This window comes from Schistocerca serialis, chromosome 1 (genome assembly GCF_023864345.2).
Source record: "Schistocerca serialis cubense isolate TAMUIC-IGC-003099 chromosome 1, iqSchSeri2.2, whole genome shotgun sequence".
Classification (NCBI taxonomy): domain Eukaryota; kingdom Metazoa; phylum Arthropoda; class Insecta; order Orthoptera; family Acrididae; genus Schistocerca; species Schistocerca serialis.
The window spans coordinates 292,684,898-292,712,640 of NC_064638.1; the positions used below are offsets into that span (position 1 = coordinate 292,684,898).

Consider the following 27,743-nt stretch of genomic DNA (forward strand, 5'->3'; position numbering starts at 1 on the left):
GTTAAGTGCTGCATAAAGACAGATATTTCACAATTAATAATATTTTGTTATGAATTTTTGGAGAATCAACAGGTTGCATAATGAGAAAGGAAGAGGAGATACAAGAAGAAAGAAAGAGAAATTGAAGTAAAAGAAAGAAAAATCAGCAACATAAGTATTAAGTTTTTTTTTATATCTTGTAATACATCTTTGTTTACAAAACAATAAAAAATGTTTATTATTTTGTGCTGTTTAAGAATTTTTATTTTCTTTTCCTCCCTTTACGTCGACGTTTCCTACGTATGTATTTTCTCCACGCACGTTGAATGATGCGTGCTGCTCGACTTGTTGTGAAAAAGTTTACTCTTCTTTCATGTTCAATACGTTCTTCTTCAGCTTTTTGAGTCATTAGTCTGATATATTCCACTTCCTGTATATCAAATCGTTCCTGGAAATTCATTATTAGATTGTTTTGTGAACAAAATTCCACTCTACGTAATTAAAAAATACAGAGTGTATCAAAAAGAATCATCCGGTTTGGCACATCTATATTTCTGAAACTAATAAAAATGTATAATGAATTTTGTTTTTTGATGAATGGGAAACTCAAAAAGTTTTTTTATACCTTTTCATAGATGTTCAATGTGCCCCCCTTGAGATGCACGGCATATGTCAATGTGGTATTCAAATTGTTCCCACACTGCAGCAAGCATGTCTTGAGTTACAGCTTCCACAGCTGTTATGTGATGTCTCAGTTCATTCAATGTTGTTGGAAATGGAGGCACAGAAACAGAGTCTTTTATAAACCCCCACAAGAAATGATCACATACAGTAAGGATCAGTCACCTTGGAGGCCAGTATGTAAGGCTGAATCATTTGGTCCAGTGTGAATGCTCCATCATTTAGTAATCCTCTGATTTAAAAATTTGCACACTTCCAGATGCCAGCATGACGGTGCCCCATCCTGTTGGTAAATGAAGTTGTTTGAATCAGTCTCCAACTGTGGGAAAAGGAAGTTCTCAAGCATATTGAGATATGTGCTTCCTGCAACAGTGTTCTTGGCAAAGAAAAATGGACCATACCCCTTTTCCCATGAAACTGCACAAAACACATTAAATTTTGGAGAGTCTGTCTCATGTTGTACAACTTCATGTGGTTTTTCCATATCCCATATTCTCACATTATGATGGTTCAGCTTTCCATTTAAATGGAATGTTGCCTCATCACCAAACACTAGGCATCATCCTCCATCCTCCCAAGAAAGAAATTACAGCACTCTACATGTTGTTGTTTGTCACCTTTATGAAGAGCTTGCACTAGCTGAATTTTGTACGGTTTCATGTGTAAACGTCGACGCGACAAATGCGAGATGGACGGCGGGGGCATGTTGAGCTGTCACGGTGCACAGCGAATGGATTTCTGTGGACTCCTTGTGAAAATATGATGGATATGTTCGACGTCTGTGTCAGACTCTCGGGGATGACCCAGCGATTTGCCTTTATACAAACAACCTGTTTCTCGGAATTGTTCATACTGTCTAATGCTCTGTGCTGTAGCAGGATCCATGCCACACCTAGTATGAAAGTCACACTGAACAGTTATTACTGACCAGCACTGCGCAAAACATAGAACACAAAATGCTTTCTATTGTATCGATACCATTTTTACTAGAACTGAAGTAGGTGCACATTGCTGCTACCTAGCAGGAACCATATAAACCTCGCTCTTTCCGACAGTCCGTTGTTCATGCACATATCTCAAATAACATTGTAATTATGATTTTTTAAAATCAGATGATTCTTTTTGATACACCCTGTATAAGATTGATGTACATTGATACAGAGAAGTGTTTTATATGAAAATGTAAAAAAAAGTGAAGTAAATAAGTGAAGAATCAGAGATTTCAAAAATGAGCTACAGCCAGCCAACAGATATAAAAGGTGTCCATAATTAAAGTTCCAGTTTCAAAACACTGTAGAAAGACTGATGTAAAAGCCGAATGGCATATTATTGATGCGGGGGCAAATGCCATGGATAAAAAAAAAACTACAAAATTATGAAAATCTTACCATAAATGTAAGTGCCTTAACATAAATGGAGTTGGCTACAAATGACAGATGAGAATTGCAATATTTTATGTCTATGCTTTGAGTTGCACATTATGCCATCCATACTGTTCACTGTACATGATTGCTCACATTCCGCAGTCAACAGTTGTGGCGCTGTTAGTTAGGTAAGCCCCTCCACCACAGCAAACTTGTACCACATCAGATGGGAAATGTTTTGTTGTTGTGGTTTTCAGTCCTGAGACTGGTTTGATGCAGCTCTCCAGATGGGAAAATAAGTTTTTAATTGTCCTTAGGCTGAAAATTGTATGAAAAGCAAAATTGCATTGATTTTAAATTGTCCTGGGCTAAGACTGCATAAAGAAGCAAGATTTTATTGTCCTGGGGCCAAAAACTGCAATTACCCAAGTTTTGTCAGACCAAAAGAGGTTTGTACTTTCTTTCACCAAAGAACAGCATCTCCAGGCAACCATATCCTCTCATTCATGAGAACTCTCCAAGAAAACATTTTCCATTGAAACCCTATCTTCTTTAATATAACTCATGGTCTGGTTTTCCCTCTGAAAAATGACTCAGTATCTCGTAGTGAGACAAGTGCTTCTTCCTGGTGAGATATTCTTTCCACACATAATAGTCATATGTATGTCACCAAATCCAGCTTCTTGAAAATTACTGCTAAAGTCAAAAGAGCAGCAGTTGCTTCCTGTAGAATTCCAGCATCTTTCCCCCTCGTCATTTTCTTCACACAGATTGTTCCAATTTTCAGAGCTGGAGCTACTCATTTGATGACTTTTGACAAAGATATAAGAGTGTCATTGTTGCCTACATCAAAATATCATTGTATATTATGTACAAGTTCACAAGACCGAAACTTTAAGGTAGCATCCCTGACTACTTTCCTGCAGGTTGAGACAGAGGCTACATCACGTATATTTCAAATTAACAGTATCACACTTTACACCAACATGAAGTGAATTGGTGATTCATGATCTGCGACAAAAGCTTTGCAGCCACTACATACACCATGTGTGACCTTGAGCTGTCAGGGTGGCAATGAGGCACTGCCATCATGTCAACAGTTAAGAATTCTGGAGCTCAGATTTGCACTGCAGTGTCACTTCCACACAGTGTGAGCCATGACCATGAATTGTTATGGATGTTCTTTCAGCAGCCTGACTATAGTTGCTTGCATGTTCCATGGATTATAATTTTGTCCTCTCGTTGTGATATGATATCTCTAATGCCAACCATCATGGGAGTCCAAAGAACTTTGGTCATGCAAAACCCAAATTTCACTTTTCTCACCTGACATGCAGAAAACAATGGATCCAGACAACCATATGAATGGTTTTTGAATGTTTTAGTTTCCCCACACTGTCACTCAATACTGCGGGTACAGTTCAAACAGTCCATGGTATACTCTGCACAGAAGCTATTTGCCTGCATATTGTCATTATGAATATGATGAATCTGAGTTTCTAGCAGACAGAATTAATATACTGTTTCCATTTGAGCTATTTATCCACAGAATACCAAAGAATCTAGTGGATTTTACTTCTTCCAGCTTTGTATTATCCACCGCGAAATCCACAAGCACAAAGTTTCCTTTTTTCTGAACTCCACATACATAGTCTGTTTCGTGATTATAATCAGTTCATTTTCCAAGAGGCATTTAGCTGTAATGTTAGCAGAAATATATGCTTTTGCTCATTTTGGTCACTGTTCAGTATTGTAACCTGCTGCATACAATATTTTCTTCTGTGTCTCTTCAACACCTATATCATTCACAAACAGATCTAAATGTAGAAAAATGTAAGTTAATGCAGATGAGTAGGAAAAACAAAGCCATAATGTTCAGGTATAGCATTAGTAGTGTCCTGCTTGACACAGTTACCTTATTTAAATATCTGGCCATAATGTTGTAAAGTTATATGAAATGGAACAAGCATGTGAAGATTGTGGTAGGAAAGGTGAATGGTCAACTTGTTTATTGGGAGAATTTTAGGAGAGTGTGGTTCATCTGTAAAGGGGGCCACCTATATGATGCTGGTGCAGCCTGTTCTTGAGTATTGCTCCAATGTTTGAAATCTGCACCAGATAGGGTTAAGGGAAGATGTTGAAGCAATTCAGGGGTTGGCTGTTAAATTTGTTACTGATGGGTTTGAACAACACATAAGTGTTACAGAGATGCTTCAGGAACTCATAAGGGAGTCCCTGGAGGGAATGCAAAGTTCTTTTCAAGGGACACTATTGAGAAAAATGAGAGAACCAGCATTTGAAGCTGAATGCAGAAGAATCCTACTGCCGACAACTACATTTTGCTTAAGGAACACGAAGGTAAGATACGAGAAATTTGAGGCTCATGTGGAGGCATATAGACAGTCATTTTTCCCTTTGCCCAGGTGTGAGTGGAACAGGAAGGGAAATGACTAGTAGTGGTACTAGGTACCCTCCACCGTGCACCATTTGGTAGCTTGTAGAGTATGTATGTAGATTTAGATGTAGAACAGCGATGGCCCCATTACCAATCCCTTAGCACTCCATATGTGATGGTGGCTTTGGTTTATGACTGGTATGAGTCCTCTATTGATATATTGTTGTTGTTGTGGTCTTCAGTCCTGAGACTGGTTTGATGCAGCTCTCCATGCTACTCTATCCTGTGCAAGCTTTTTCATCTCCCAGTACCTACTGCAACCTACATCCTTCTGAATCTGCTTAGTGTATTCATCTCTTGGTCTCCCTCTACGATTTTTACCCTCCACGCTGCCCTCCAATACTAAATTGGTGATCCCTTGATGCCTCAGAACATGTCCTACCAACCGATCCCTTCTTCTGGTCAAGTTGTGCCACAAACTTCTCTTCTCCCCAATCCTATTCAATACTTCCTCATTAGTTATGTGATCTACCCATCTAATCTTCAGCATTCTTCTGTAGCACCACATTTCGAAAGCTTCTATTCTCTTCTTGTCCAAACTATTTATCGTCCATGTTTCACTTCCATACATGGCTACACTCCATACAAATACTTTCAGAAATGACTTCCTGACACTTAAATCTATACTGGATGTTAACAAATTTCTCTTCTTCAGAAACGCTTTCCTTGCCATTGCCAGCCTACATTTTATATCCTCTCTACTTCGACCATCATCAGTTATTTTGCTCCCCAAATAGCAAAATTCCTTTACTACTTTAAGTGCCTCATTTCCTAATCTAATTCCCTCAGCATCACCCGACTTAATCAGACTACATTCCATTATCCTTGTTTTGCTTTTGTTTATGTTCATCTTATATCCTCCTTTCAAGACACTGTCCATTCCATTCAACTGCTCTTCCATGTCCTTTGCTGTCTCTGACAGAATTACAATGTCATCGGCGAACCTCAAAGTTTTTATTTCTTCTCCATGAATTTTAATACCTACTCCGAATTTTTCTTTTGTTTCCTTTACTGCTTGCTCAATATACAGATTGAACAACATCGGGGAGAGGCTACAACCCTGTCTTACTCCCTTCCCAACCACTGCTTCCCTTTCATGTCCCTCGACTCTTATAACTGCCATCTGGTTTCTGTACAAATTGTAAATAGCCTTTCGCTCCCTGTATTTTACCCCTGCCACCTTTAGAATTTGAAAGAGAGAATTCCAGTCAACATTGTCAAAAGCTTTCTCTAAGTCTACAAATGCTAGAAACGTAGGTTTGCCTTTCCTTAATCTTTCTTCTAAGATAAGTCGTAAGGTCAGTATTGCCTCACGTGTTCCAGTGTTTCTACGGAATCCAAACTGATCTTCCCCGAGGTTGGATTCTACTAGTTTTTCCATTCATCTGTAAAGAATTCGTGTTAGTATTTTGCAGCTGTGACTTATTAAGCTGATAGTTCGGTAATTTTCACATCTGTCAACACCTGCTTTCTTTGGGATTGGAATTATTATATTCTTCTTGAAGTCTGAGGGTATTTCGCCTGTTTCATACATCTTGCTCACCAGATGGTAGAGTTTTGTCAGGACTGGCTCTCCCACGGCCGTCAGTAGTTCCAATGGAATATTGTCTACTCCGGGGGCCTTGTTTCGACTCAGGTCTTTCAGTGCTCTGTCAAACTCTTCACGCAGTATCATATCTCCCATTTCATCTTCATCTACATCCTCTTCCATTTCCATAATATTGTCCTCAAGTACATCGCCCTTGTATAGACCCTCTATATACTCCTTCCACCTTTCTGCTTTCCCTTCTTTGCTTAGAACTGGGTTTCCATCTGAGCTCTTGATATTCATACAAGTCGTTCTCTTATCTCCAAAGGTCTCTTTAATTTTCCTGTAGGCGGTATCTATCTTACCCCTAGTGAGATAGGCCTCTACATCCTTACATTTGTCCTCTAGCCATCCCTGCTTAGCCATTTTGCACTTCCTGTCGATCTCATTTTTGAGACGTTTGTATTCCTTTTTGCCTGTTTCACTTACTGCATTTTTATATTTTCTCCTTTCGTCAATTAAATTCAATATTTCTTCTGTTACCCAAGGATTTCTACTAGCCCTCGTCTTTTTACCTACTTGATCCTCTGCTGCCTTCACTACTTCATCCCTCAAAGCTACCCATTCTTCTTCTACTGTATTTATTTCCCCCATTCCTGTCAATTGCTCCCTTATGCTCTCCCTGAATCTCTGTACAACCTCTGGTTCTTTTAGTTTATCCAGGTCCCATCTCCTTAAATTCCCACCTTTTTGCAGTTTCTTCAGTTTTAATCTACAGGTCATAATCAATAGATTGTGGTCAGAGTCCACATCTGCCCCTGGAAATGTCTTACAATTTAAAACCTGGTTCCTAAATCTCTGTCTTACCATTATATAATCTATCTGATACCTTTTAGTATCTCCAGGGTTCTTCCATGTATACAACCTTCTTTCATGATTCTTAAACCAAGTGTTAGTTATGATTATGTTGTGCTCTGTGCAAAATTCGACCAGGCGGCTTCCTCTTTCATTTCTGTCCCCCAATCCATATTCACCTACTATGTTTCCTTCTCTCCCATTTCCTACACTCGAATTCCAGTCACCCATGACTATTAAATTTTCGTCTCCCTTCACAATCTGAATAATTTCTTTTATTTCATCATACATTTCTTCAATTTCTTCATCATCTGCAGAGCTAGTTGGCATATAAACTTGTACTACTGTAGTAGGCGTGGGCTTCGTATCTATCTTGGCCACAATAATGCGTTCACTATGCTGTTTGTAGTAGCTTACCCGCATTCCTATTGTCCTATTCATTATTAAACTTACTCCTGCATTACCCCTATTTGATTTTGTGTTTATAACCCTGTAGTCACCTGACCAAAAGTCTTGTTCCTCCTGCCACCGAACTTCACTAATTCCCACTATATCTAACTTCAACCTATCCATTTCCCTTTTTAAATTTTCTAACCTACCTGCCCGATTAAGGGATCTGACATTCCACGCTCCGATCCGTAGAACGCCAGTTTTCTTTCTCCTGATAACGACATCCTCTTGAGTAGTCCCCGCCCGGAGATCCGAATGGGGGACTATTTTACCTCCGGAATATTTTACCCAAGAGGACGCCATCATCATGTAATCATACAGTAAAGCTGCATGCCCTCGGGAAAAATTACGGCTGTAGTTTCCCCTTGCTTTCAGCCGTTCGCAGTACCAGCACAGCAAGGCCGTTTTGGTTATTGTTACAAGGCCAGATCAGTCAATCATCCAGACTGTTGCCCTTGCAACTACTGAAAAGGCTGCTGCCCCTCTTCAGGAACCACACGTTTGTCTGGCCTCTCAACAGATACCCCTCCGTTGTGGTTGCACCTACGGTACGGCTATCTGTATCGCTGAGGCACGCAAGCCTCCCCACCAACGGCAAGGTCCATGGTTCATGGGGGGGGGGTATATATATATATATATATATATATATATATATATATATTCTTATTGCAAAGATATGATAGTCTCCGTTCTCCTGGTTGTCTATGAATGACATAGTTTTCCACTTTTCATAACAGTATTTCATGGGCATTGTGGCAAATGCTTTTAAAAAGCCCTTTCAGAGAACCCCAAAACTCAATGAATGACTACTTCTCTGGACTTTCTTTTTCACTACAGTATGGAAAGAGGAAATCTATCAAAAATAATTAGGACCAAGTGATGTGTGTATCCAGAAATTTAAATGACAGCAATGGTGTGGGCTCATGCTCAATTGGATGTGTAGAGATTAACTGATGAAACTAAGAGGTCATCAGTCCTTCATTTGTGGAACAAGTGCACAGAGAACACCATGCCATAAGCAAGGCAGTAGGACAGGGACTTCAGGAATTGTGTTCTGGACCAGAGCTCAAATCTGGAATCTTTCCTTTCCTGGTCTAGCATACAGTTTTAACCTGCCAGGGAGTTTCAAAACATCACATACTGCTCTGTGAGAGATTTCTAAATGAAACAATTACCTAGACAGTGGTTAAGCTACTTCTCTGCACAATCCTTTCTTCCAGCAAGGGATGCAGGAGCACTGTGAAGTTTAGAAAATAAGAGAGAGGGATGAGTAGAAGTAGAGCTGTGCAGGAGTGTCACTTCAACTAGTAAGAACATTGCCCATTAAAAGGCAAGGGTTCAGATCCGAATCCTTCAAGGAAAGACTCAGTTTGGGAAAAAAATTACCAAATTTTTATTGTAATTTTCATTCATCTTGCTACGTTGATTTATTCTTTGAATAATAAATTTGTTCTTACATTTGCACACTTTTATTTATTTTCCTTCACTCCATTAAAAACATTTTGGTATAACATATGTTTCATTTAGCCAATGTAAAGTCAGGAACATTACAATATTCACAGAAAAACGGCATGATAAAATTTGAAAAAGAACAGAGCCTATTTGTAAAACTAATTGCACTATGGAAATAGATGAGTGTGTTTCCACAAAAATATTGAACCTCTAGGATACAGCACAGTTTACAGGCTAAGCTACGGGTCTTCTGAATAATTAGGCAGTCCGAGGTTTAACTCAACATCATTTATATACAAGGTCTATGCACAGTTCATGCAAAATTAGCTTAAATTAAGGGAATAATATACAAAATTATCTTACCTGTAGCTCTCTCATCTGTCGTTTCTCTTCATTGAAGCCATCCATAAGTTCATCCAATTCATTCTGCAGATCTCCTATGTCAGCATCGTATTTGCTTAACACAGTAAGTAGCTGTGATTCAACCTTGATTCTAAAAAATAAATTATTCATTGTTTAACTTTTCTAATTATCTTTACTTAATTAATCTTAATTAATCTTATCAGCTGCTACCTCATACCTGTTTTATTTTTCTTCTCCCTGTTCTACTTAGGGCAATTGTATGGAAAAGTGACTAATCACACAGTTTTATAAATATCTTTGTTATCTGCAGAAATGGAAGACAATCCTAATAGTGACTCTTTCACTCATGAATGAAAATTCTTGCATCATGACTTCCACTGGAGCAACTCTATGAAGTTGCTGGTCAATCTTCTGAGTTATGTGGTTGTAGCCCACAAAACATTTATCTTCCTGTTGCTTTGTCCTCAGCTGCATTGAACATCTTCAGTGTGCCCACCCCCCTCCCCCCCAAAAAAGAAAAGTTTCACAGGTCATGACCATACAACCCAGAAGGTTCAGCAGCAACTAAAACAACCAGTCATAAAAGCCTCCACTGTATGGTCTCTGTAAAGCTCTCATATTTATCAAGTAGGTGTCACAATTACACATCACTTCTGTGGTGTGTTCTGTTTATCTGTTTATTTCACTATTTTTACATGTTGAATGCAACAACCATATATCAATACTTGAGGTGGAATCTTATAAATTAATTCTTTTACATTCAACAGAGATTTATCTGCTATTATCTGCACTTAACAATTAAATCATTGACTACTATGTGACACAACATCCTCAATTACATCATAGTCAGACAGGAAAGTGATGTGCAGGATGGGATGTGGGTCAGTAATGTAATGTGATAGTAGATTAGTAGATACAAACTTGAGTATTAGTTCTGACAAAGAAAATGCACATCAAATCAGAGGAATGGTGGCAAATTGTTACTTTACAAATTTTCATACTACACATAATGGAAGCTACCAATTTCAGTGTTGGTTGCAAAATTGTGGCAGTCCATTATTTCATGAAGAATGGATTTAGTATAACGGTGGTGCTTATAACATTAATTTTTTAAAAGCATCTCGCTATGTTATCAGTAAGATGTTTAGTGTTGTAAAATCTATTAGAAGGTTGGGTTGGATAGTTCAACAAGGGTCTATCATGTTTGGAAAACTACTGCTAAAGCTAGACATGCAGTGTAATGCAATTACAGAAAGTGGAAACATTTTGGCTTGTCCATCTTGATGTGTGATTCAGTTGTAGAGCCAAATACTCACTTTTGAAGAGAGAAAGGGATGCACATTTCAGAGATACTAGCAAAGCTTTTTGTATCACAAAAGATATTGTAAAAATAACAGAATTAATTAAGTAAAGATGTTTAGTAATTGTATAACATGGAAAATTCCATTCAGAAATTTATACTACTTGTCAAAAACCTGAATAACCACCTGCTGCAGCACCGACCATGGCAAGCCATGCAGCAAGAGTGTCAATGAGGAAGTGGAGCCATGCTAACTCTCGTGTGTGGCCAGATGCACTACGTTTCTCAGTTCAGAATCCAAGGCATGAACAGCCCAAGCAAAGTGGTTCCATAGTTCTCAGTTGGGCTTAAATCCAGGGAGTCTGGTGGCCAGGAGAGTATGGTGAATTCATCCTGATGCTCATTGAACCACACACCTTTTAAGGTTAGAGGGTCTCAGGAAACACGAGAAGGGCTTCAGTCACAAAGGGTGCAGGCCGAACACAGGAAGAATGTAGTTACAGGAACCATTGGTATAACAGTTGTAAATTGTTGTAACTGTGTTGGGAAAGTACCAGAGCTCCAAGTGCTAATAGAAAGCACTGATGCTCAAATCATTATAGGCACTGAAAGCTGGCTAAAGCCGGAGATAAGCTCAGCCAAAATTTTTGTGAAGAACTTTACGGTGTTCTGAAAGGACAGGCTAAACATGGTTGGCAGTGGCGTGTTTGTTGCTGTTAGAAGTAGTTTATCTTGTTGCAAAATTGAAGTAGATAGTTCCTGTGGGTTAACAGGGGCAGAGGTCATTGTTGCCAACTAGAATAAAATAATACTTGGATCCTTTTACCGACCTCCCAATTCAAATGATACAGTTGCTGAAAGGTTCAAGGAAAACTTGAGTTTGATTTCAAACACGTACCTGACTCATACAATTATAGTCGGTGGTGACTTTAATTTACCCTCGATATGTTGGCAAAAATACATGTTTAATTCTGGGAGTATGCATAAAACATCATCCGAAATTGTGCTAAACACCTTCTCTGAAAATTATTTCGAGCAATTGGTTCATGAGCACACGTGAATAGTAAACGGTTGTGGAAACACACTAGACATCTTAGCAACAAATAATCCTGAGTTAGTAATGATCATCAAAATAGATACAGGGATTAGAAAAACATGGTTGTCATAGCGAGACTGAATACTGTAACCCCAAATCCTCCAAAAATAAACGAAAAATATACCTATTCAAAAAACCAGATAAAAATTCACTTGATGCCTTCCTGAGAGACAATCTCCATTACTTTCAAACTAATAACGTAAGTGTAGACCAGATGAGGCTCAAATTCAAAGAAGTAGTATCAGCAGCAATTGAGATATTTATACCAAATAAATTAAAAAACAACAGAGCTGATCCTCCTTGGTACACAAAACAGGTCAAACACTGTTGCAGATACAATGAAGCAAACATGCCAAATTTAAACAGGCGCAAAATCCCCAAGATTAGTGATCTTTTACAGAAGCTTGAAATTTAGTGCAGACTTCAATGTGAGATGCTTATAAGTTTCCACAACGAAACTTTATCTTGAAACCAGGCAGAAAATCCAAAGAAATTCTGGTCATCTGTGAAGCATGTTAGCAGCAAGACACAATCAATACCTTCTCTGCTCGATAGCAAATACTATTGAAGACAGTGCTGCCAAAGCAGAGTTACTAAACACAGCCTTCTGAAATGCCTCCACAAAATAGGATGAAGTAAATATTCCAGAATTTAAATCAAGAACAGCTGCCAACATGAGTAACATAAAAGTAGAGATCTTCGGTGTAGTAAAGCAACTTAAGTCACTTAATAAAAGCAAGTCTTCTGGTCCAGACTTAATACCAATTAGGCTCCTTTCAGAGTATGCTGATGCGTTAGCTCCATACTTAACAATTATATACAACCATCCACTCGATGAAAGATCTGTACCCAAAGACTGAAAAGTCGCAGAGGTCACACTAATATTCAAGAAAGGTAGTAGGAGTATTCCACTTAATTACAGACCCATATCATTAACATCGATACGCAGCAGGATTTTGGATCATATATTGTGTTTGAGCATTATGAATGACCTCAAAGAAAATGTTCTGTTGACACAGTCAAGATGGGTTTAGAAAACATCATTCTTGTGAAACCCAACTAGCTCTTTATTCACATGAAGTTGACATTGTACCACACAAGCGGCTTGTAGTGAAACTGTGTGCTTATGGAATATCATCTCAGTTATGTGACTGGATTTGTGACTCCCTTTCAGAGAGGTCACAGTTCGTAGTAATTAACGGAAAGTCATCGAGTAAAACAGAAGTGATTTCTGGTCCTGTCCAAGGTAGCGTTATAGGCCCTTTGCTGTTCCTCATCTATATAAACGATCTGGTAGACAATCTGAGCAGTCGTCTTAGGTTGTTTGCTGATGACGCTGTCATTTATCGACTAATAAAGTCATCAGAAGATCAAAACAAATTGCAAAATGATTTAGAAAAGATATCTGAATGGTGTGAAAATTGGCAGCTGACTCTAAATAACGAAAAGTGTGAGGTCATCCACATGAGTGCTAAAAGGAATTCGTTAAACTTCAGCTACACAATAAATCAGTTTAATCTAAAGGCCATCAATTCAACTAAATACCTAGGAATTACAATTACGAACAACTTAAACTGGAAAGAACGCAGAAAATGTTGTGGGGAAGGCTAACAAAGGCTATGTTTTATTGGCAGGACACTTAGAAAATGTAGCAGATCTACTAAGGAGACTGCCTACACTATGCTTGTCCATCCTCTTTTAGAGTACTGCTGCACAGTGTGGGATCCTTACCAGATAGGACTGATGGAGTACATTGAAAAAGTTCAAAAAAGGGCAGCACATTTTGTATTATCGTGAAATATGGGAGTGAGTGTCACTGAAATGATACAGGATTTGGGCTGGACATCATTAAAAGAAAGGCATTTTTCATTGCAACAGAGTCTTCTCACAAAATTCCAATTGCCAACTTTCTCCTCCAAATGTGAAAATGTTTTGTTGACACGATCTACATAGGGAGAAATGATCACCATGGTAAAATAAGGGAAATCAGAGCTCGTACGGAAAGATATAGGTGTTCGTTCTTTCCGCGTGCTATACGAGATTGTAATAATAGAAAATTGTGAAGGTGGTTCGATGAACACACTGCCAGGCACTTAAATGTGATTTGCAGAATATCCATGTAGATGTAGATATCAGTTTGGACTTACGTGTTATTGGTTGTTGCTTGGACAATACTGATGCACAGTAAATGATTGCTGCATTACTACGTCATCTTCAAATACTGTACACATTCTTCCCAAAAATATCCTAACCAACTCTTCAAACACTGTACACTCTCTTCTCAAAAACAATACTCCTCTGAACTCCTTTTTCCTATCTCCTACAACACTGTCTGAAATTGAAGATATTATTAAAAAAAGAGTTAAAAAGATTTATTCTGCAGGGCATGATATGATACCCTGCTTCTTACTTCACAAGTGTTCAAATTACATCAGAGGATCCCAGTCAAACATCATAAATACCTAATTTCTAGAGGGAACATTTCCAAACCAGCTAGAACTTGCTAAAATTATACCTCTCTACAGGAAGGGAGAGACAACGGGCATAGCAAACTATAGACCAATTGCTATACTATCTGCCTTCTCAAAAATATTTGAATACTGTATGTCAATTAGATTAGAAATATTTTTAAATTCTAACATAATCACATCATCCCAATATGGATTTCAGAAAAAATATTTCCACCACACATGCTTTGTGTGCATTTCTAGAAAAGTGCCCACATTTTGTTGACCATAAACAACCTGCTGTTGGTATATTTCTTGATCAATCCAAGGCATTTGACATGGTCAACCACAAGATGCTTCTTATGAAACTCCAGAAGTAAGGGATTGGAGGTGTAGCCCACAATTGGTTCTGTAGCTACCTCAGTGAAAGAAAGCAATATGTAGAAATAAAAAATCGAGGGCACCCAGGCACCGCATGTCAGATACGCTACATACAACAAATGGTGCCCCTCCGAGCTCTGTTCTTTTCATATTGTTCATAAACACTCTCCCAGAACACATATCAAATGCCAGCTCCTTTCTGTATGCTGATGACACAAATATCCTGATAACCAGTAGAGGTGACACATTGCAAGATGCAGTTAATGAAACTACTTGTCAATTACAATCTTGTTTTGAAGCAAATAGATTACTCATAAATACTCAAAAAACTGTAAGTATGAACTTCCACACTAGACAAAATCTTATCCCCTTCAATGCAGTTATTGGCAAAGATGACATTACAAGCAGGCAGGACACCAAATTTCTTGGACTTACCATCAATAACACTCTGAACTGGAAACCACATATTGAGGCACTGTCACAAAAGCTGTCACGGGCACACAGTCGGGGATCCTCATCACTGAGCCAGACAGTCGGTGCCAAGGATGGCCACTGAGACTGGGAAGTGACCGCGCTGCTACTACTACTGCCACGGTCCCCAGCCACAATCAGGACACAGGCCTGCTGCATGTGGTTCCAGCTGCCGCAGTATGACCCAGCAAGGCCGTATCACCACTGCCAAGGCAGCAGATTCCAGTTACACCAGCATAGCTACAGTCACAGCAGCATCTACTGGCCACCTTCATCACCGCTGAGAATATTACAAGCAGAAGCAAACCTCTCCCATAAGGCCAACAACCAATGTACTGCAGTTGATCAAAAAATGTTGTTATTCTGTCATCAGGAGCCATCTGTGGACACACCCCCACAATCCTGTTCCTCATGCCCAGCACAGAACCCATATTCAAATTCGGCAACAGGCAGTGGAATCCTGACCCTGTTTACACTTTAATGGTAGCTATCATTGCATAATCAAACAATGGGAACTGCAGATAGGAATATCAACAATGTAGGAAAAGACTGATTGCTACTTACGGTAAAGAAGATACGTCAAGTTGCAGACAAGCACAATTAAAAATATGGTTCAAATGGCTCTGAGCACTATGGGACTTAACATCTGAGGTCATCAGTCCCCTAGAACTTAGAACTACTTAAACCTAACTAACCTATAGACATCACACACATCCATGCCCCAGGCAGGATTCGAACCTGCGACCGTAGCGGTCGCGGGGTTCCAGACGGAAGCACCTATAACCGCTTGGCCACCTCGGCCGGCTCCAGGCACAATTAAAAGACATTCAACATATATATATATATATATATATATATATAGAGGGAAACATTCCACATGCGAAAAATATATCTAAAAACAAAGATGATGTGCCTTACCAAACGAAAGTGCTGGCACGTCGATAGACACACAAACATACACACGAAATTCTAGCTTTCGCAACCAATGGTTGCTTCATCAGGAAAGAGGGAAGGAGAGGGAAAGACGAAAGGATGTGGGTTTTAAGGGAGAGGGTAAGGAGTCATTCCAATCCCGGGAGTGGAAAGACTTACCTTAGGGGGAAAAAAGGACGGGTATACACTCGCACACACACACATATCCATCCACACATATACAGACACAAGCAGACATATTCAAAGGCAAAGAGTTTGGGCAGAGATGTCAGTCAAGGCGGAACTGCAGAGGCAAAGATGTTGTTGAATGACAGGTGAGGTATGAGTGGCGGCAGCTTGAAATTAGCGGAGATTGAGGCCTGGTGGATAACGGGAAGAGAGGATATATTGAAGAGCAAGTTCCCATCTCCAGAGTTCGGATAGGTTGGTGTTAGTGGGAAGTATCCAGATAACCCGGACGGTGTAACACTGTGCCAATATGTGCTGGCCGTACACCAAGGCATGTTTAGCCACAGGGTGATCCTCATTACCAACAAACACTGTCTGCCTGTGTCCATTCATGCGACAGACAGTTTGTTGCTGGTCATTCCCACATAGAATGCGAGACAGTGTAGGCAGGTCAGTTGGTAAATCATGTGGGTGCTTTCACACGTGGCTCTGCCTTTGATCGTGTACCCGCCCCCGGTGTAAAACCTGTCCCATGCACCATCCCACCACCACCTACTCCAGTCCTGTAACCCGGAAGGTGTACACGATCAAAGGCAGAGCCACGTGTGAAAGCACCCACATGATTTATCAACTGACCTGCCTACACTGTGACACATTCTATGTGGGAATGACCAGCAACAAACTGTCCGTCGCAGGAATGGACACAGGCAGACAGTGTTTGTTGGTAATGAGGATCACCCTGTGGCTAAACATGCCTTGGTGTATGGCCAGCACATATTGGCACAGTGTTACACCATCCGGGTTATCTGGATACTTCCCACTAACACCAACCTATCCGAACTCTGGAGATGGGAACTTGCTCTTCAATATATCCTCTCTTCCCGTTATCCACCAGGCCTCAATCTCTGCTAATTTCAAGTTGCCGCCACTCATACCTCACCTGTCATTCAACAACATCTTTGCCTCTGCAGTTCCGCCTCGACTGACATCTCTGCCCAAACTCTTTGCCTTTGAATATGTCTGCTTGTGTCTGTATATGTGTGGATGGATATGTGTGTGTGTGCGAGTGTATACCCGTCCTTTTTTCCCCCTAAGGTAAGTCTTTCTGCTCCCAGGATTGGAATGACTCCTTACCCTCTCCCTTAAAACCCACATCCTTTCATCTTTCCCTCTCCTTCCCTCTTTCCTGACGAAGCAACCGTTGGTTGCGAAAGCTAGAATTTCAGGCTGGAGTGGGTGGGGAAGTGGGGAAGGTAAGGGATAGTAGTGTACAGGTGTGGAGAGGGAAGAATGCTCTCTGGTGGAGTGTGCAGGGACTAGACTGCCCACAGATGCAGTGTTGGGAGTTTTTGGAGCGGGGAGGTGGGGGAAAAAGACACAAAAAAGGAGAGGAGCAGCAAAAGATGTGTGGATGCATTGGCAGCGGGCTGCAGATAAACAGATTGGGAAACAAGGATGGGGAGGACATGATAGAACAGAGGGGTTGGAAACTGTTGGATGGAGCATGTAGGGAAAGTATGTTACTGTAGGCTGAGGCCAGGATAATTGCAGGGCCGGCCGGAGTGGCCGATCGGTCCCAGGTCCTATAGTCTGGATCCGCGCGACCGCTACGGTCACAGGTTCGAATCCTGCCTCGACCATGGCTGTGTGTGATGTCCTTAGGTTACTTAGGTTTAAGTAGTTCTAAGTTTTAGGGGACTGATGACCTCAGCAGTTAAGTTCCATAGTGCTCAGAGCCATTTGAACCATAACTGCAGGAGCGAAGAATGTGTTCTAAGAATAACTCCCATCTGCAGGGTTCAGAAAAGCTGGTGGTGGAGGGAAGGATCCAGATGGCTCAGGCAGTGAAGCAGCCATTGAAAACAAGTGTGTCATGTTCAGCTGCATGTTGCCCACAGTTTGGCGGTTGCCATTCATCCTGGTGAACAGGTGGTTGGTAGTCATACCAATACAAAAACTCTGTGCAGTGATTGCAGCAGAGCTGGTAAATGACATGGCTGCTTTCACAGGTGGTCTAGCCCCAGATTGGGTAGGATAAAGCTGTGACAGGTCTGGAGTAGGAAGTGGTGGATGGGGTGATTTGTCAGGTTTTGAACCTGGGTCTTCCATAGAGATATGATTCTCATGGCAAGGGGCTGGGAATGGGAGTGTCATAGGGATGGACTAGGATGTTGTGGATGTTGGGTGGGCGATGGAACACCACTTTAGCAGGGGTGTGAAGTATCTCCATCTGATGGCACGATGATAGGTAATCAGAGCCCTGGCAAAGGATATGGTTCAGTTGTTCCAGTATGGGGAGGTACTGGATGATGAAGGGGACACTCCTTTGTGGATGGTTTTTGGGGGTGGTTGGAGGATAGGGGGTGCGAGGGTAAGTGGCATGGGAGACCTGTTTGCAAACTAGATCTGGGGGGAAGTGCCTGTCTGTGAAAGTCTTGGTGAGACTCTGAGCATACTACGCAAAGGAGTTTATGTCACTGAAAATACAACGTACCTGGGTAGCCAGGCTGTAAGGGGGGGAGGGGGGGTTGGTTTGAAAGGGATGTTGGCTGGCAAACTGCAACTACTGTTGGTGTTTGTTAGTTTAATGTTGACAGAGGGGCAGATGGCACCATCAGAGAGGAGGAGATCAACATCTAGAAAGGTGCCATGCTGGATTGAGGAGGAACATGTGAATATGATGGAAGAGAAGGTGTTGAGGCTGTGAAGGAATGAAGACACAATGTCTTGGCCATGGGTCCAGAGCATAAAGATATTAATGTACCTGAACCAGAGTATGGGTTTGTTGTTTTGAGAGACTAGGAATGTCTCCTCGAGATGGCCCGTAAAAAGGTTGGCCTAACATTAAAGAGTCCTTTCTCTGGATCCCAGTCCACCTTTCAGTCACTTACAGCCTTTCAGATTCTGCCAACCCCTGGCCCTCACAAACCTGATACTGCAAAAACACCTCTGCTGCCTCTGCATGATACTACTACTCTGATCACATCTCTGAAATTGAATCTCATGATCTCCAGCACCTAGAGAAGCATTCCAGACACCACCTCTGTAAGTCATCCAACATGTCGACATCCTATTGTCACCTTTGGCGTCACCAGCCAGCCCCTGTTGTAACTACAGTGTTCCTCCTCATCCACCCCTCATAGCAGGTAATTCCCTCCTGGCTGACCTTTTCAGCTTGCCATATCCCCCAAAATTCCCTACCAACCCCCACCAAATCCAAATCCTAAACATTCCCGTTACGTCTTGTTAACCTTCCCACCAAAACCCTCAACTGCACAGATGTTTCAGTACAATCAAAAGGCCTCATCTTAATCCTGCACCCAAATTTGATCATGCTGGGCTTGTCAAAGACCAAATCTCTGTCTCCCAGTCCCTGTAATGGAAGCACTTCTTTGCCACCAATCCCTCCAACCAAAATCATCCTGATTCCAACATTGCACCTTGCTTTTTCCAGTTCATACCACCATCCAACCATCCCTTCCTCATAACACCAACCTTTCAGTGGAAGAAAAATATGCAACAAAACAAATCCTGACCTAAACATCCTACCTGCAGACAAAGGTGCAGCACTGCTGTTATGAATAGCATTGACTGCCTAGCAGAAGGCCTCCACCAGTTATCTGACTCCTCCACCTATAATATAGGTGATCCCATCCAAGAAGTCCAACACAAACTCATCCCTGCTTAAACCCTTAGGCCCTTCCCCGAACATCTCTCCTGAATCCATTTCCCTCCTCACCCCTATGACACACTGCACACCCACCTTCTACATGCTCCCCAAAATCCACAAACCCAACAATTCTGGATGCCCCATTGTGGCTGCATACTGTGCTTCCACTGAACGGATTTTGGCCCTCATTGACCAACACCTAAAACCAATTGCCCATAATCTAGCCTCCCACATCAAAGACGCCAATCACTTCCTTCACTGACTCCCCACCATCCCCATCCCTTTACCTCCTGGATGCCTATTCGTCACTGTTGACGCCATTTCCCTATACATCAACATCCCTCATGCCCATGGTTTTGCTGCTATTCCACACTACCTTTCCCAGTGTCCATCAGACTCCAAACCCACTACCTCATTCCTCATACACCTTAATAATTTCATCATAACCCACAACTACTTCTCATTTGAAGGGAAGGTATATAAACAGACCTGTGGAGGAGCCATGGGCTCCTGCACGACACTCTCCTATGCCAACTGTTTTATGGGCTATCTACAGAAGACATTCCTCGCCTTCCAAAACACTAAATCCCTAGTATGGTTCAGGTTGATTGATGAAATCTTCATGTTCTGGACCCATGGCCAAGACACACACATTATTTTCATTCCTTCACAACCTCAACACCTTCTCTCCCATCTGCTTCATGTGGTCCCCCCCCCCCCCCCCCCCCCCTCAACCCAGTGTGCCATCTTCGTAGATGTTGATCTCCTCCTCTTTGATGGTCCATCCGCATCTCTGTCAACATTAAACCTACCAACCACGAACCGTACCTGCATTTTGATAGCTGTCGTCTCTCTCAAACCAAAGGTTGCTCAGTATGCTGAGGGTCTCATCAACAGCCAGGCACTATCCCCCAGACCAAATCTGCAAATAGATCTCCTGTGCCATTTCCCCTCAAACCCCACTCCTCCCACAATCCCAAAAAGCCAGACACAAAAGAGTGTCCCCTTCTTCACCTAGTAACACCCTGGACTAGAACAACTGAACCACATCCTTTCCAGGGTTTTGATTACATAACATTGTGTCCTCAAATGAGGGACATACTACCTGAAATACTTCCCACCCCTTCCATTGCCCAGCCAACCTCCACAACATTCTCGTCCAGCCCTACGCCACTCCCAACCATAAACCCTTGTCACAATGATATATCCCTGTGGAAGACCCAGGTGAAAAACCTGCCCAATCCACCTGCCAAGCACTTCCTATTTGAGTCTTGTCACAGATTTATCCTACCCCCAGTGAAAGCGGCCATGTCATGCACCAGCTCTGCTGCAATCATTGCACACCTTTTTATATTGGTATGACTACCAACCATCTGTCCACCAGGATGAACAGCCACTGCCAAATTGTGGCCAAGAGCAAAGCAGACCACCATGAGGCACAATATGCAGCTGAATATAACCTGCTTGATTTCAATGGCTGCTTCACTGCCCGAGCCGTCTGGATCCTTCTGTCCACCACCAGATTTTCTGAACTGTGCAGATGGGAATTACCCTTACAACACATTCTCCACTCCCATAATTATCCCGGCCTTAATCTACAGTTACATACCAACAACCCCCCCCCCCTCCAACCACCCAACAGTTTTCACCCCCTCTGTCCTCTATCATCTCCTCCCCATTCTCACTTCCAACCATGTTTATTTGCAGCTCTCTGCCAATGCATCCGCCTGTCTTTTCCTGCTCCTCTCCATTTTTGTTCCGTTCTTCCCCACCTCCCTGTGCCACAACCTCCCTATAGTGCACCTGTTGGCACTCTAGTCACTGCACACTCCACCAGACAGCGTTCGTCTCTCTCCCCACCTGTACACTACTATCCCTTCTTCTTCCCCTTCCCCACCCCCTCCAGACTGCTGCTTGCATTCCATGCGATGTTGCATTCTGTTCCAAGAGGCTGGAGTTGATGGTTGTGTGTGTGTGTGTGTGTGTGTGTGTGTGTGTGTGTGTGTGTGGGTGTGTGTGTGTGAGAGAGAGAGAGAGAGAGAGAGAGAGGTGTGATTGCTTGTGTGTGTCTGTATGCATAACTCTTTTACTGAAGAAGGCTGTGGCTGAAAGTTGTATGTGAGTGTCTTTTAATGGTGCCTGTCTGCAACTTTATGCGTCTTCTTTATGGCAAGTAATGATATGTCTTACCATTACTTTACAATTTTTTCACTTCTTAATATGGCAAAACAATGAATAAAAAAAGTTTAAATTGGGGGTTATATTATTTTGACACCAATTTTATATATTTATTTGTCGTGTAGAATTAACAGTGTGAAGATGAACTACACTATGTACTTACTTCTTTGCTTTTAAGCTCTTCTCACTGCGCAGATGTTCCGAGAGCAATTGTTCAAATCTTGCTTCATTTTCAATCAGTTGTGCCTGAAGTATCTCTTGCCTACTTTCACTATCTCTCCAGTCATTAATCATATTTTTTTCTGATTCATTTCTGAAAGATAAAAACTCAAACAACTTTTATTTGTTGCTACTATATACAATATGCCCTCTCATATAATTTCAGAAAAAATTCTGTGAGAATGCTTTTATTGAGGACTCATAAACAGAATAAAATCATATTAAGTGTGGATGAGAATGGATTAATTACCAAACAATTGACTAGAAATGAAAAATGTTATGAATGCCTGACAAAATATCAGCAACAGGACAAAGAGCGGGAGGCAGAAGAAGATGAACAATAGGAAGACATACTACAGAGTTATTAAAATGTAGCTGGGAATTACAAAAATAGACTGAAGACAGGAGAGTATGAAATAGTTATATGGGGAAAATATTATGAAAAAAAAGGTCTGTCTGTTGCAGAAATTTGTAGTAGAGGCACGAAGATTCTAAAGGCACAATTTGTTGTATAACTGATTCAGTGAGTTGGATAACATATTAATGTATAATTCCATTGGGAATTTTGCATACCACAATATATTTGCAAATATATTTTGGGTACATATCAGCATCAGTCATAAAAACAGAAATTCTTTATATTACAGATTGATTTCGGTCACTGTGTAATCATCTTCAGTGCTAAAAATACAGTTGCATAAACAGGCATATGCCAAATCTACATTGCAAATAGGCCTGTTTATTCATTAAAATTACCACAGTCATGCACTTTGTCATTATTGAAATTTAACGTCAGTTGCCCACATGAAAAATAGCAGTATTTCAGGTTCAGAATTTCATAGGGGAAATTACTGTATTGTTGTTAATATCTTTTTATTACTTTTTATAGATGCCTGTTAAGAATTTATGCTGACAATGTTAATCATTAGGTTGGTCAAATCTTTTAATATGATAAGAGAGGGTTGTTGTTGTTGTGGTCTTCAGTCCTGAGACTGGTTTGATGCAGCTCTCCATGCTACTCTATCCTGTGCAAGCTTTTTCATCTCCCAGTACCTACTGCAACCTACATCCTTCTGAATCTGCTTAGTGTATTCATCTCTTGGTCTCCCTCTACGATTTTTACCCTCCACGCTGCCCTCCAATACTAAATTGGTGATCCCTTGATGCCTCAGAACATGTCCTACCAACCGATCCCTTCTTCTGGTCAAGTTGTGCCACAAACTTCTCTTCTCCCCAATGCTATTCAATACTTCCTCATTAGTTATGTGATCTACCCATCTAATCTTCAGCATTCTTCTGTAGCACCACATTTCGAAAGCTTCTATTCTCTTCTTGTCCAAACTATTTATCGTCCATGTTTCACTTCCATACATGGCTACACTCCATACAAATACTTTCAGAAATGACTTCCTGACACTTAAATCTATACTGGATGTTAACAAATTTCTCTTCTTCAGAAACGCTTTCCTTGCCATTGCCAGCCTACATTTTATATCCTCTCTACTTCGACCATCATCAGTTATTTTGCTCCCCAAATAGCAAAATTCCTTTACTACTTTAAGTGCCTCATTTCCTAATCTAATTCCCTCAGCATCACCCGACTTAATCAGACTACATTCCATTATCCTTGTTTTGCTTTTGTTTATGTTCATCTTATATCCTCCTTTCAAGACACTGTCCATTCCATTCAACTGCTCTTCCATGTCCTTTGCTGTCTCTGACAGAATTACAATGTCATCGGCGAACCTCAAAGTTTTTATTTCTTCTCCATGAATTTTAATACCTACTCCGAATTTTTCTTTTGTTTCCTTTACTGCTTGCTCAATATACAGATTGAACAACATCGGGGAGAGGCTACAACCCTGTCTTACTCCCTTCCCAACCACTGCTTCCCTTTCATGTCCCTCGACTCTTATAACTGCCATCTGGTTTCTGTACAAATTGTAAATAGCCTTTCGCTCCCTGTATTTTACCCCTGCCACCTTTAGAATTTGAAAGAGAGAATTCCAGTCAACATTGTCAAAAGCTTTCTCTAAGTCTACAAATGCTAGAAACGTAGGTTTGCCTTTCCTTAATCTTTCTTCTAAGATAAGTCGTAAGGTCAGTATTGCCTCACGTGTTCCAGTGTTTCTACGGAATCCAAACTGATCTTCCCCGAGGTTGGATTCTACTAGTTTTTCCATTCATCTGTAAAGAATTCGTGTTAGTATTTTGCAGCTGTGACTTATTAAGCTGATAGTTCGGTAATTTTCACATCTGTCAACACCTGCTTTCTTTGGGATTGGAATTATTATATTCTTCTTGAAGTCTGAGGGTATTTCGCCTGTTTCATACATCTTGCTCACCAGATGGTAGAGTTTTGTCAGGACTGGCTCTCCCACGGCCGTCAGTAGTTCCAATGGAATATTGTCTACTCCGGGGGCCTTGTTTCGACTCAGGTCTTTCAGTGCTCTGTCAAACTCTTCACGCAGTATCATATCTCCCATTTCATCTTCATCTACATCCTCTTCCATTTCCATAATATTGTCCTCAAGTACATCGCCCTTGTATAGACCCTCTATATACTCCTTCCACCTTTCTGCTTTCCCTTCTTTGCTTAGAACTGGGTTTCCATCTGAGCTCTTGATATTCATACAAGTCGTTCTCTTATCTCCAAAGGTCTCTTTAATTTTCCTGTAGGCGGTATCTATCTTACCCCTAGTGAGATAGGCCTCTACATCCTTACATTTGTCCTCTAGCCATCCCTGCTTAGCCATTTTGCACTTCCTGTCGATCTCATTTTTGAGACGTTTGTATTCCTTTCTGCCTGTTTCACTTACTGCATTTTTATATTTTCTCCTTTCATCAATTAAATTCAATATTTCTTCTGTTACCCAAGGATTTCTACTAGCCCTCGTCTTTTTACCTACTTGATCCTCTGCTGCCTTCACTACTTCATCCCTCAAAGCTACCCATTCTTCTTCTACTGTATTTATTTCCCCCATTCCTGTCAATTGCTCCCTTATGCTCTCCCTGAATCTCTGTACAACCTCTGGTTCTTTTAGTTTATCCAGGTCCCATCTCCTTAAATTCCCACCTTTTTGCAGTTTCTTCAGTTTTAATCTACAGGTCATAACCAATATATTGTGGTCAGAGTCCACATCTGCCCCTGGAAATGTCTTACAATTTAAAACCTGGTTCCTAAATCTCTGTCTTACCATTATATAATCTATCTGATACCTTTTAGTATCTCCAGGGTTCTTCCATGTATACAACCTTCTTTCATGATTCTTAAACCAAGTGTTAGTTATGATTATGTTGTGCTCTGTGCAAAATTCTACCAGGCGACTTCCTCTTTCATTTCTGTCCCCCAATCCATATTCACCTACTATGTTTCCTTCTCTCCCTTTTCCTACACTCGAATTCCAGTCACCCATGACTATTAAATTTTCGTCTCCCTTCACAATCTGAATAATTTCTTTTATTTCATCATACATTTCTTCAATTTCTTCATCATCTGCAGAGCTAGTTGGCATATAAACTTGTACTACTGTAGTAGGTGTGGGCTTCGTATCTATCTTGGCCACAATAATGCGTTCACTATGCTGTTTGTAGTAGCTTACCCGCATTCCTATTTTCCTATTCATTATTAAACCTACTCCTGCATTACCCCTATTTGATTTTGTGTTTATAACCCTGTAGTCACCTGACCAGAAGTCTTGTTCCTCCTGCCACCGAACTTCACTAATTCCCACTATATCTAACTTCAACCTATCCATTTCCCTTTTTAAATTTTCTAACCTACCTGCCCGATTAAGGGATCTGACATTCCATGCTCCGATCCGTAGAACGCCAGTTTTCTTTCTCCTGATAACGACGTCCTCTTGAGTAGTCCCCGCCCGGAGATCCGAATGGGGGACTATTTTACCTCCGGAATATTTTACCCAAGAGGACGCCATCATCATGTAATCATACAGTAAAGCTGCATGCCCTCGGGAAAAATTACGGCTGTAGTTTCCCCTTGCTTTCAGCCGTTCGCAGTACCAGCACAGCAAGGCCGTTTTGGTTATTGTTACAAGGCCAGATCAGTCAATCATCCAGACTGTTGCCCTTGCAACTACTGAAAAGGCTGCTGCCCCTCTTCAGGAACCACACGTTTGTCTGGCCTCTCAACAGATACCCCTCCGTTGTGGTTGCACCTACGGTACGGCTATCTGTATCGCTGAGGCACGCAAGCCTCCCCACCACGGCAAGGTCCATGGTTCATGGGGGGGGGGGGGGTAGAGAGGGTATAATGTCCCATTGTAAAGCGTTAATGTTTTTACATGTAAGTGATGATTTTTGAAATGTAAACAGGTTGTTTCTGATGTTAAATTTCTGTATTTGTTTTTAAGAAATTACTATGTGCTCTTATGTTAGGTATATTCCAGTAAAATCTTGCATCAGAAGGTGTAACTTTAATGTATTTTTTATTATGCCTATATTGTGTTTCTAAAGTTTTGCTATGACTTTGGATGTAAAAATTTGTCATGTGATTTCTGAAGGTTATTTTATATGTAAGCTTTAGTTTTTCTTTTAATAGTATTTGTTGTATTTGGTGTCTGCATGCTGTACACTTTGGAAAATAGAGGGTGCTGTGATGCTTGTTTTTGCGATACTGAGCTTAGCTAGTTGGCTGTGTAACATATAAGCTCACTGTATGTTGAATCAGCAACTGCTAAGGTTACAAGAGAGGCTCTTCTGTAAATTCAAAAAATTATTGTGTGCATTAAAAGTTAAGATATCTGTTGGAAGTAATCATCACAGGATATGTTACACCTCATAGAAAATGTTGTGCTCTTGTGATGTTGGCCTACAAGGTTCAAATAATTTGTATGTACAAGAATTTGTGTGCCTGTATATGTTTTTCTGTTTCTGGGTTTTTTATGGTTGTTATAAATAGGGCCATAATTGTGTTAAGATCCTCACATCTGATGGTTCTTATGTAATTCTAGCACTGAAGATGGTCGCACAGTGACTGAAATCGATCTGTAAAATAAAAGATTTCAATTTTTATGACCAATGCTGCCATTTATCAAAAATATATAGGTAACATATTGTCATCCAAGAACTAAATTTGACAAGGAGTACAAAAAATATATTGCATCTCAAACAACTGGTAAGCAACCATCCAATGTTTCAAAGGTAGATTTGATTCTCTACTAAATAGTTTCCATATGTCATGAGTGTATTTTTGTATCATTGATATGAACATGAATGCAATCTTTTTGATTCAACTTTCCAACTAGTTATTCCGAAAAATTATTTTTATTCATATACTAATAATGTTAGGTTGTCAAATGCATGTCCTCTTGTTTACAGTCACACATGTAACTGCAACTAGTTTTTGGATGGGGTCCACCTTGAGCAAACAGTTTTTTTCCTTCTGTTACCCAGATGTGTTTTGCTGAAAGTTACTGCATTGTCAGTGGTTTTTTATTTTCTTTATTGTTACCACATGCTGTGGCATTCTATTTTTTATTAAACAGATGTTTTTCTTTCACAGTTTGTCATATAATGCAGAACATAAAAAAACACAGTTTGTGGTAACAAGAAAGAAAATAAAAAACACTGATTATGCTATAACTTTAGCAAAATGTATCTCGGTAAAAGAAGAGAAAGTGTTTTTTCAAGGTGGATCCTATCTGAAAACAAAATTTATTAATCAGCAAACATCGACACAAGAGCTTCAACCTCAAGATGAATATAGCTGGAACTGTGCTACAGATTAAATA

The 27,743-nt window shown here is 40.7% G+C and overlaps 1 protein-coding gene across 1 annotated transcript in view; it reads right to left on the reverse strand.

Moving 5' to 3' along the window:
- Positions 1–241: 241 nt before the first annotated feature.
- Positions 242–27,743, reverse strand: part of LOC126467802 (uncharacterized) — a 90,272-nt gene continuing 62,770 nt past the window's right edge. Inside the window, exons 4-6 of the mRNA XM_050096498.1 lie at positions 21,935–22,084; positions 9,128–9,257; positions 242–427 (exon numbers count right to left, since the gene is read on the reverse strand). Coding sequence (XP_049952455.1) covers positions 242–427; positions 9,128–9,257; positions 21,935–22,084 — 466 coding nt within the window. The remainder of the gene's footprint in view (positions 428–9,127; positions 9,258–21,934; positions 22,085–27,743) is intronic.